Here is a 12,361-nt window from a genome sequence, read left to right as displayed (position 1 = left end):
CCCGTGGGCAGTTGCTTCAGCAGCAAATAGAGATTATGTTGAAAAGGAAACATTTACGGTATTTACATTTACGGTATTTAGCAGACACCTTTATCCAGAGCGACTTACAACAGTGCTTCAAAGTTACTTAAGATATCCAAAGCTAGTTTGTAGACTAGGATCAAGAGATACATATAACTTAATCATGTTATGAACCCTAGGAACCTTTTTTTTTTTTTTTTTTTTTTAGTTTAGGAACTCTTTAAAAAGATGCGTCTTCAGTCGATGTTTGAAGACGGCGAGTGACTCTGCTGTTCTGACATCCAGTGGAAGTTCATTCCACCACCTTGGTGCCAGCACAGAGAAGAGTCTGGATGTCTGTTTTCTGTGTGTTTTGAGTGATTGAGGTTCGAGCCGAGCTGTACTGGAAGCTCTAAGAGCTCTTGGTGCAGATCTGGCTTTGACCATCGCCATCAGGTATGAAGGTGCTGGTCCGTTTTTTGCCTTGTAGGCCAGCGTCAGGGTTTTGAATCGGATGCGGGCGACAACAGGAAGCCAGTGGAGGGAACGCAGCAAAGGAGTCACATGACTGAACTTCGGAAGATTGAAGACGAGTCGTGCTGCAGCATTCTGAATTAATTGTAGTGGTTTGGTGGCTCGCAGTGGAAGACCAGCCAGTAGAGAGTTGCAGTAGTCAAGTCTTGAGATGACAAGAGACTGCACAAGCACCTGAGTGGCTTCCTGAGACAGAAACGGTCGAATTCTTCGGATGTTGTACAGGAGAAATCTGCATGACCGAGTCAGATTTGCAATATGGCTCGAGAATGATAACTGGTCATCCATTACTACACCAAGGCTTCGTGCTTCTGCCGATGGAGTGACCAGTGAGTTCTCGAAAGAGATGGAGAGATTGTTGTGAAGGCTCGTAGTTCCTGGGATGAACAGAAGGTCAGTCTTGCTGGGGTTGAGTTTTAGCTGATGAGAACTCATCCACATCGAGACGTCACTGAGACATGCTGAGATGCGGGATGAAACCTGAGTGTCGGAAGGAGGAAAAGAAAGGATTAGTTGAGTGTCATCAGCATAGCAGTGGTATGAGAATCCATGAGAAGATATTATTTCACCCAGAGAGCGAGTATAGAGTGAGAAAAGAAGAGGACCAAGCACCGAGCCTTGTGGAACCCCAGTGGAGAGTCTGCATGGAGCAGATGTTGCCCCTTGCCAAGTTACCTGGTAGGAACGGTCCTCCAGGTATGATGCAAACCACTGCCATGCAGAGCCAGTGATTCCAAGACTGGTGAGGATGGAAAGGAGAATGCTGTGGTTGACCGTGTCGAAAGCAGCAGAGAGATCAAGGAGAATCAGGACAGATGACAGGTTGGTAGCTTTTGCTGCATGAAGCTTCTCTGTAACTGCAATGAGGGCAGTTTCAGTAGAATGTGTCTACGGGTGTTGCAGGAGATGAGAGTAGGAATTTGGAAGCACATTGTCAAATCTTAAGTTTTACTGTTTGATTTAAATTTGAAAGACTAAAATTTGCTGATCAAAGAGTCAAAGAGTCCTTGCACAAACCGCTACAGATAACACACTTAATTTATCAACAACTGCAGGCTGTTAGCCACACCCCTCTAATTCACACCTTAACTAGCCAGAAACCACACCTGAATCAGCTACCCAAATCAACAAGTCCCAACAAGCACAAGATTACCAAAACAGTTCTAACAGAATTCCACGTAAACACAACAGAGTGAAAATGGAGGAGCTACTGAACGCGATGTCATGAGACCGAGAAAGCAAAAAAAAAACCCTCACTGGTCCTCATGTTTTTTAATCGCAGTCGGGATACAAAAGTTTTATCACTGAGTAGAAGTGTGAAATATTTCTCACAGACATGATTCAGATGTAAGTCACTCTGGATAATAATTTCAGTCAAATGCTACATTCTGAAAGATGAAGCAATTGTAACTAATTTTAACCTGTTATGCTCTCCAGCTGACTGTTAGAGCTTAAAATGGACCAAACCCTCTATACCTGATGATAATTGGCAAAACCTGATTCATGCCAAAAAAAATCAAAGCTTTGGGTATTATATATGATTTGGATTCATCCCCCAGGTGAAAAGCATCTCTTTCAGGTGCTCTTAACACTCAATCTTGCCGTTATTATGACTTTTGTAATTGGCAGTATCTAAGCTTAGAGACATCTTCATATTTATGCCTATTTAGCTAGAGGTATTTTATAAACTATATAACAAGTGAAAAAAGTACCTTTTTCATCATTGTTTCTCTTGCTGTAGCCTGTAATGTGCAGGGAAGACTTTTAAATATATTTTTAAGCATTGCTGTATAGATTTGATTGCATTCAGCGACAAGAGCTTTAGTGAGGTCAGGAGAAGTTGGATAATCACTACTTCATCTCATCATCCCCAACTCCTCCAACTATCCAAGGTGAATACCCCCTAATTCCCTCATAAATTCCCTCATTGGATGATCATCACTCACCTCATCTTTAACATCCCGGATCATAATGTCGCGGTTCTACAGCTCAATGCTTTTACTCATCTATCGCATTAGGCATGGTGCCAATATGGTTTATGTTGTTTATCTGCTCTAGACAGTTCTATTCTCTCAGCAGTAGTACTTCCATACAGGGACTAGACAAGCTGTGTGTTTGTGTGCATTTGAACATCTCTGTTAGCAAAGGGTGCAACTTGTTGGGTGCCAACAAACATTTAGACATACAGTGCATTTTGCTCTACTGTCTACTGTATATCAGTAATTTTCAAACCTTTTAGACCACGTACCACCAATGACCCACAGTTTGAGATCTGCTGCTGTATACTGTACCTAGTGGTTGATTTTTAGACTGCACCACTAGATGGCACACTAATAATTATCTTCTGTGTTTGCCATTCATCTCTGACAGGATATTACTTATTACTGCTTGGCTTGAGAAGCTGCATGTTGACTTGAATCGAATTTGTGAATGAATGGGAACATTGCTTTCCACCAGCAGCGGAGTAACAGGCTTTTTTTTGGCTCAGGTTGGGGATAAACTGGTGTGTTTTGTTCAGATCCTTGATCCAAGGGAAGAGTTCAAAACAGCTGGCAGTCTGCCCAAATGAAAAGCCTTAAAATGGCCATGTGAAAATATCCGGCAGCAGCGCAGTGTCCTGCCTCCATCCGCACTGTCCTCATGGAAGAAGTGCATGTAGCAGAGGGGATGTTTCCTGCCACTGCAGATGCTCAGAGGAAGGGGGTGGGGATGTGCTTACATAAAGGGAAGGTGAAAGGAAGTGTGCTGCCAGTGGAAGTGAAGGAGCCTTCCTCTTTGTTGCTGCTTGTTTAGAGCATGTGTTTTATCACACAGTGAAATAAGTAATGTGCTATATTTATCTGTTTCTTTCTAAAGGAATAAAACACTGAATGCTTCTTTTTCAATTCACAACAAATAAGTCATAAAAGTCGTTAAAAATGATTTTATTGGCTTAATATAAAATTATTCTTTTTTTTTTTTTTTTTTTTTTTACAATATTTACAGTCCAAAACCACTACTGAATCTAGGAATGTCGTCTGAATGTTTCTATGGAATGAATATGACAACCAAATAGGAATAAATCCAAACAAAAGCCTGTTTTTAAATGCTCGTGACTTACTTTTAAGGTTGAATCACCCGGAGGTTTAGTTAAGACTGCGGGTAGTAAACAGTGTTTTTTAATAAACTTATTGTGCACTTTTAAAGTTCCTAATGCCTCGTTTAAAATGTCAGGGTGCTTCACAGTCTACCAATGAGGTGTGGAGCTACTTTGAGCCTGGACAACGCTGTATTAAAGGTGAAGCGATTTATTTGCAGGGACAAGAATATGCCCCCTTTCTCCAAGTCTAAAGACTGTTTGGACAAACAGAATAAAATTGCTGGACCTCGGAATGCTGTGGGCTATTCAACAAAGGTAAGTTACTTTTTATTGTGTTTTAATACACCCACAATCAATTTCACACCAGAGTTGTCCTTTAAAGCATCTTGTATATCAATTAGGATTATATTTGTATAAGGCCAAGACAAAATATATAAAAATACATAAAAAAAATGTGTAGAAACACACAAGAAGCATTTATAACAGATATAAATCTGATCTCTTTTAATAATGTACTTTTTACAGGCATTACAGACACACCATTCCACTATTACATGATTTTCCTTATATCTTAATCATTTATTATGCAGACAATCAGTAAGCCTCAAAATGAAATGCTCTGTGTATAAAAAAAAAAAAACTCAGGAAAGAAAAACTCATTTGAGCAAGGGTGTGTTCACAGGATAAGCCCCTCCCCCTGTGAAACCCTGCTGGGTCGTTTGTGGGTCATGGTATATATTGTAGGTTTAGTCAGATGTTTACAGAGGTTAGGGCTGGTGCAGGAGTTTCCTGCTTTAGAGCGCTGTCACTTTAAATCACATGCTTATTTCAGCATTGCTTATGGATTTTGATGAGCTCTCTCTTGAATGATGCTTGCCCTTGCCTTTGCCAAAGACTTTGCAAAGTGTCCTATTTTAAAAATCATCTCTGACGGAACCACAGACACAGTTATAACACACTGAGAATACAGCAGTCGTTTATGACCCAGAGCTCATATTTATACATCAGGATGAGAGAAGAACAGATGACAGTAACACACTGAAACACAAATACAACAAATACACACACTTAAGAGTGTGTTACTTACGTGCATGTACAGAAACCTACAGGATATTATGTACAGTAACTGTCACTATACACTGGGTTAAGTGTGCGTGTGTGAATTGTCGCTGTCCAATGAAAATCTCCAAAACAGCAAATCTCCAAAACATTCCATCATGCAGGGGAAGATAAAAAGACTTTATTTTAGGTCACGTTGGAGAGTGTTTGTTTGTCCATTCATCATACAAATGACATAGTGTAAGGGACATGTTGAGTGTTCAAATGATGCAATAAGTTAAAAATTGGAAAAATGGAAATACCTGTTTTCCATTGGAAAGTGATGATGTGTAGTTATAGTTGTGAGATACAGTATATGACAATATAGACAAGCTGTGTCTGCATTTCTTTGATTGAAAACTGTGATTTTAACCCTTTTAGACCCTGCATCCATAACAATGGACATCATTAATTTTCTTTAATTTTAAATGTTTTGTTGCACAAAACACTATTGGAGAGCTGTTGTCCATTAAAATAGACCATTAAAAAGTTTATAAAGCAATAAAACAGTACAGTATGTTAGTACTAGAGCCATTGAAGCAAAGTAACAGCTAACTTTTACTAATTTAAGGTGAATTAGAACACTTTTTAAAAAAATAACTACTTCGAACCTCATTTTCTTTCTTCCTCTCCTTTCCTCTTCTATCCTACTATTTCCATTTGGCTCCTTTAGGTCCTGTCTAGAATGTTTCTACTTTGAACTTCTATGTCCTCTATTGCTAAATGTACATCATTATTGTAAGTCTTTTTGGACAAAGGTTCAATATAAAATATCAAATATTACACACAGACCCTTAAGAGAATGTAAAAAACTATTTATTATTTTAGGTAATTTGAATTATTTACTATGTAGATTTTATAGTAGAACGTTTGAGTCTTTTTTTCTGTGCATTTCAGACAGAAAACAGCATTCTTACATTCATGTTTTTCATCACTGGAGATAATTCAGGTCTAAAAGGGTTTAGCTAGCTGAATGCATGCATGCGTTAGAAAGAAGAAGGTGTGTCCTCAAACATTTGGACACAGCTATAGAATATAATGCCTGCCTGTGCATACGTCCGCGTCCCTGAAAGCCCCGCCCCTCCCCTCCTTTGCCCCTCCCTGAGAAACGTCCCTGATTGACACCCTCGCGCGGATCGAGGCGTGACGCGCGCGCCCGCCCGTGCGCACTGTGTACTCGCTGCTCTCGCGGCTGCTGCTGCTGCTGCTTTTTGCTGCGTTCGGCGCGAGCTGTGCGGGAGCGGCACCATGCAAACGGCGCGAGGAGCGTCCGGAGGAAGCGGGGAGGTGGAGAAGTGAGCGCGAGCGGCTTCGACCTGAGGGCACTGATAGCTAGCAACCCGCCACCATCATCCTCCTCATCACAGTCTTCTTCTTCATCCTCTCCATTATCTTCAACAGCAGCACCGCCAAACAGCAGCATCATCATCCTCATCCGGGGAACCGAGAGCGAGGACCAGCCGGAGCGAGTCTGTCGGTATACATGCGCGTGCGGACCACCCTGCAGCCGCTCTGATTTTGTGGGGGGCTCAGATTGTGCGGGCTCATCATGGCGAGCGACTCTCCGGCCAGGAGTCTGGACGAAATCGACCTGTCCGCGCTGCGGGTGAGTACGGAGACACGGAGGGAGAGAGAAAGAGAGAGAGAGAGGGGGAGGCAAAATGGGGGGATGATATCTAATGTGCAGAGCCATGCACCTGACCCAGCATCAGCTAAAAAATACATGCTGAAAATGATTCATGATTCATTATCGCAGGAATACAGGATATTTTACTGCATTAAGACCCTTAGTTATCGTTCATTGTACATTATATAGCAATTGCACGGTGCAATCGAACAGTGTAGCATATTAGGTATATTATTATAGGGGGCTATAGTAGCTATGTATTTATTGCATGATTTATTGCAATAACACAATATATTATATTACATATAGGCCATTATATATAGTGTATAGTGTCTACATTGTGTAATACATAGTACAATTGAAGAGTGTAGCATAGCCATATTATTATAGGGGGCGAATATGGTAACCTACATCACAGCTAGGTATCTATTGCATGATGTATTGCAATAATACAATATACTATATTACATTTAGACCATTATATAGCTTACTATCCATGCACATAGTATAGCTTGTTATAATATTAGTATACTTATTATTATATCTAGTGTCTGGTTAGCCCTTCCTGAACGAGCAACACTTAAAGATTTGTATTAAACTGATTTATTCGTCATTTATTGCAATATTACAGTATATTGTATTACATTTAGGCCATTACATAGCTATAGTTTATTGTATCTACATTGTGTATTATATGGTGCAATTGAAGAGTGTAGTATAGGAAATATTATAAAATACGAAATGCGAATACAGTAGTTAACTAGCTAAGTATCCATGCACACACACTACAGCTTATTACTATATTGCAATAATAGGCACACATTAATGAAATGTAATGCAATATATGGTGCAATCAAACAGTGTGGTATAGCTAGGTAGCTAGCTGTAATCTTACTACAGTTTATAATTTTAATACTAGCTATATAGCTATATAATAGGTACAAATGCACTTAGCTAGCTATGTAATGGCTAGAGCACCTAAAATATCAGTATTAAAATGAATGATTCATGATTTATTGCAATAATACAAACTATTCTATTACATTTAGGTAATTAAATAGTTATACAGTTTTGAATTGTACGTGTACAGCTTTGGATTATATGGTGCAATTGAACAGAGCTGCGTGTAGTATAGGAATATTATAGGATACGAATACAGTAGCTACATTATAGCTAGCTAACCTTGCTATCTGGCTAGGTATCCATGCAATGCACACACTATCTAACGTTACTGTTATCTACATCTATTGCTATATTGCTTTTATAAGCACACATTACCGTGATAACATAATTGTATGGTGCATTCGAACAGTGCTGTATAGGAATATTAGCTTCAAAGATGCGAATATGGTGCATTTTATCTAATGCATGCACAGCGTTTGAAAATCGCCATAAATCAGGTCCCGGTCTCGTGCAGAACAACGCTCGTGCACGGGCGTGCAATTGTCTCCAAGGGTGTGATGCTTTCACACTGCAGTGCTAATCCTTAAATCTCTCATTTGTATCCTAATGCATTGACCAATATGGCCAGAAAGGGGACGGAACGAGCGGGGGGATTATTATGGCTCGTTCTCATGCAGTGTGGGCTTCAGCAGCCTCCTCAGAACAATGAAATCTGGCTAGCTGTTATAGCCATATCTCTCGAGCGCGCCTGGCTGCTAATAAACCGAGCCTACTGAAGATATATAAAGCAAAGCTACACCTTCATATTGTGGGGCCTTGTACATACAATCGAGCGTGTTTCTAGTAGTGATGGGGGTGAATGCGGTCTTGTCCATTTGTGGCTGTGGCTCTTTTTTTCTCGCAGCACTGCTGGCTTGTCCTTAGCGAATCCACCGTGTGACATTCATTCCCAACCTGTATTCTCTGCTGCGAAGGGGAGTGTGTGTATTTACACACACATACACACCGCCATTTCGTGTGTGTTTTAGGTAGTAATGTGGGTCCGCGTTCAAAAAAGAGGACAAACAACGTGAGGTAACCTGCAGCGCCACCGTCAAGCCTGGACATGCAGTGAGCCATGCAGAGAGAGGGATGAGCCTGTGTGAGAGAAAAAGAGTAAGAGAGAGAGAAAGAGAGAGAGATGATTGTTTTAGAGTCAGTTTCAGGCCATCTCAGCCATTAAAATCATTTAAAAACAGAAAATCACGTCAAAATATGATAAAATATATAAATAACAACAGTAAATAATTTCTTTACAGTATTAAAACTAAGGTGCAAAGCAGAGCTCTTCATCTAAAACTGAGCACACTGCCTCCCACAGCACCACACTGCTGTAAAATTCATAAGATCTGACATACACTTATAATAATTACAATCAAATAAACCCTGAATCTGACAGTCTAGAGAAGATTCTCACAGCGTCGTTGTCAGCTGCTTGAGCCACTTGGTTTTTGCGACTGTTTATACGCCTTGGTCAGCTTAGCCTGACCAAGAATAAAATTACTCAGCTGACACCTGAACCTGTCTCTCCGCTCATATTTAAAACCCTGGATAAAAGTCTGTGGTGTAAAAATGACATTAGAAAGAGAGAGAGAGAGAGAGAGAGAGAGAGAGAAAGGAAGAGAGAGAGAGATTCAGGCACGTAGACTTCTCACTCCGGTGTTTGTGGTCGTTCAGATAGATAGATGACCTTTCTCAATGGTGCTGACTAATTCAGGGCTTCCCTATTGGTCAGCTTACACTTCTTAGACAGGAATACCATGATAAATGGAAGCTGTCTCATGCAATAAAAGCCCATGTGACGAGCAAGCATTGGTGCAAGGTTGCTTAGGGATAGGGGTTTAAATGTGTACATATACTGAGATCCAACACAATGTTTCATTCGGACTTCATGGGGATTTAATGCTAGGGTGGTGCCATATTGTACCATACGCAATAATATTGGCAAAAGTTTTTAATATCGTGAACAATATTATACCCTGAAATATCGTGACATATTACCCACCCCTAATTTATTTTACTTTAACTCTGGATATATAGAGAAAATTCTTGTATTATTTAATATCTCAGTTAGGGGTGTACCATGTTTTTGTCATATCACCAAGAATATCGTTATCACAATGCTATAATAGTCCTTAAACAAAACTCCTAATTACAGACCACTTTGTGTTAGCACTCCTAGACTAATGCTGCCTCTAAGTCACATTGGAAATATTGTATTTACGAAATGAGAAACTGGGATTTTCCGATGATCCCTGACTTAACATGTTGTGGGTGTATCAATACAAAATGCTGATTTAACAGCAACTGCAGTCTATTTTGTAATGTTTTTTGATTTACACTTATACAATATAGACTACGGTTCTTTGTATATTTTGGTTTGTTTCGTTTGCAGAAACTGTAAACATACTTGCTCTCTGTTGGCAGCAGAAAAACAGAAGTATTGTTTCAGACCAAAACCACTTCACCAGAAATCACATTGTACGTATGAGCTCCAAAGTCACAAGTATTAACACTAGTATTGCTACAGGCAAGCTGCTGCTCCTGTCCAGACATTTGACATGTTAATTTTAAAGTGGTGATTTTACTAGTAATGTAAGCATGTCTGATACTAGTATTCTTTACGTCTTCAATATTTGACATGAATCAATTTTGTAATATAGCTCATGTAACCAAAAGTTCTCAGACTACATAACCCCTCCACACACCTTCTCATTTTACAGAACAGAATAGGTAGAATGAACCCAGATTCCTACCTTTGATTATTATTTTTGGTACAGGAAACTGAATGAGTGACTTTATGTCAGAGTATACCGTAATCTAGAGTATTTACATTTTTATATTCTTAATTTCAGTCTCATTCAGCTCAAGTGTCCCAAATCAGATTTACTCAACAAACTTAAAGTTTTAAAGGCTTTTTACATTGTTGTTTTAATGTGACCTATATCCAACTCACACCAGTTCACACTCACACACAAAAAAAGAAAAAAATCAATGCTTTATGTGAAGTTTTGGTTTCCTCTATGGGGGAGTTTCAGTGGCTGACAGCTGGGCTTATTACATAGAATGCGTTTGAGCTTGCTGTGTAAAGCACAAGTTATTCAAGATGTAGGTCTCTGCAGGTTGCTGGGCATATTGAAAGGATAGGTGGTCAAAAGGTCCTGTTACCAGGAAGAGAATGTAGGTAGAACCACACACACATTCTTAACCCTACCCCTTACCTTTACCTCAACATTTTCAGCCAACAGAAGTAACCTTTTTAGAAGCCCACACTATTGCATACATCGTCTATTAAAACAGATGTCTTCTGACACACCTTCACCTCACACATTTTGGGTTTGAGTGTTTGGTTTCTTCAAACTTTATTTTAAAACACAAATTAAAGAGATGTTCCACTGACACTGGAGCCATGGACTTTTGTGCCCAGATTCATCCATTAAAAAAAAAATCTTCAAATACTAAATAATTCTAATTTAGTTTAAAGAAAGACTTTCCGCCAAATATTTACGAGGTAATATGTTGTCCATTTTCTATTCTCCTCAGTAAGCGTTTATGGCGAATGCCGAAATGGATAGATATTAAAGTTGCATTCCTGAGTATCAGATTTCAGTACCACACGTAGTAGTGGCCCAAATTGGAATGAAAAATCTTAGATTAATGTGTTCTCTGTTGTTCTTATTGTCACATATATTGAAAAAGATCGGATGAACCTAGCTTTAGAGAAAAATGCCTGAACTAAACATGCGGAAATAAACTTGTCAAAGAGTGGATAGCTACTAGATCTAGGACTAAGTCTAAGTTTGGAACTCTATAATAAATTGACATCACAGCTACCTCAATCAAAGATCTGATCAGGTAGCCTTGATGCTATTGATACTTCCTCTCTTTTTCTTTCTGTCTAGAAAACTCACTCTTTCATCTTTTATCTTCTAAAATATTTTTAAAAGCTTACACTTGAAAATGCATATGCATGTAGGTTTTAATAGCTAAGCCCAACGCAGCAAAGGCAGTGGCCAGTCCACAGCCTATAACATAATTTGGGTCATGCTTGAAATGAACCCTGTCCTTCTTCTGTCTTCTCCTACTTATTCTTGATACAGGAAAATGGGGGTCAGGTCGTTGTCTGCCCTGTGGATGCCCAATTTAAATGACCGGAATTCAGCTTTTGCATGTCTGGTTTTAGAGCAGCTGCCTAGAGACTAGGGCTGCACTGTATTTTACTGTCATTATACCAATGTTGAGCTTTATAGTGATAACTGTAAAGTATTTTACTGTCTTTATCCCAATGTTGAGCTTTATAGTGATAACTGTAAAGTATTTTACTGTCTTTATCCCAATGTTGAGCTTTATACTGATAACTGTAAAGGCCCCAGTATGCAAAAAGAGCACTAACTGATCACACTTTCTTTACTGCTTTTTGATGTGGGAGTGTTTGAAGCATTGTATGTCACTGATATAATGATAAAATAATAGCATAGTAATGCAGTTACACCCTTAAATAGAGCAAAGGTCTTTAATGTTTAAGGATATCATTGAAATCAAAAGAAATATTGGAAATGAGTAAATTATTTTGAAAATAATGCCCCTGATTTTACACAAAGTTGATCACACCAATAGGCTCTCCATGATAAGAGTAACATAACGAGCGACACTGAGGTCAGCAAGAATGTTTGAGGTCACACATGCTTTCCGTGTATTTTAACATAATTATTGTGACAGACCTACAAAATGTATTATTTTGATAGCGAGAATACAGGATAAATACTATATATTTATATTATTGCAATATGTTCTAATACCAATACTTTGGTGCAGCCCTGGATACCAGTCTTTATTTACAGTACATTATGTATTTAATTCTCCGTGCTTAGGCCTATCTTGTGGTTCAGGTGTCTTGGATGCTGTAGTCCCTCCGTTGGCACCGTCGACACCACACCCATGGGCAAAACCATCTTCCTCGTGCCTAGCCACGAGCTCCTTGCTTTCCCAGGGTCCCTCGTGCCTGAAATTAGGTCACCCAGTGCCGTGCGCACGGTCTTGCCTCGCTGGGGAAGCATATCTGTGCTGCATGTTTTGCTTGC

General features: G+C 39.5%; 2 protein-coding genes across 10 annotated transcripts in view; one reads left to right on the top strand and one right to left on the bottom strand.

Annotated features, from left to right (window-relative positions):
• Positions 1-234: 234 nt before the first annotated feature.
• Positions 235-6,146, bottom strand: LOC125799462 (uncharacterized; the record flags this gene model as incomplete). Its single annotated transcript, XM_049476252.1, has 2 exons — positions 5,889-6,146; positions 235-993 (listed from the first exon to the last, which is right to left on the bottom strand). Coding segments are annotated over exons 1-2 (1,017 nt in total), but the record flags the coding sequence as incomplete, so codon positions are not given.
• Positions 6,147-6,180: 34 nt separating this feature from the next.
• tnikb (TRAF2 and NCK interacting kinase b) overlaps positions 6,181-12,361 on the top strand; it is a 106,452-nt gene continuing 100,271 nt past the window's right edge. For all 9 annotated transcript variants that reach the window (XM_015601138.3, XM_049463032.1, XM_049463016.1 and 6 more), the window contains exon 1: positions 6,181-6,317. In XM_015601138.3, the coding sequence (XP_015456624.1) occupies positions 6,261-6,317 (57 nt within the window). In that variant the 5' untranslated portion in view covers positions 6,181-6,260. The remainder of the gene's footprint in view (positions 6,318-12,361) is intronic.

Source organism: Astyanax mexicanus, chromosome 1 (genome assembly GCF_023375975.1).
Source record: "Astyanax mexicanus isolate ESR-SI-001 chromosome 1, AstMex3_surface, whole genome shotgun sequence".
Classification (NCBI taxonomy): Eukaryota; Metazoa; Chordata; class Actinopteri; order Characiformes; family Acestrorhamphidae; genus Astyanax; species Astyanax mexicanus.
Note: the sequence above shows the minus strand (reverse complement) of the source record. Positions and strands in the feature narration are given on the sequence as shown.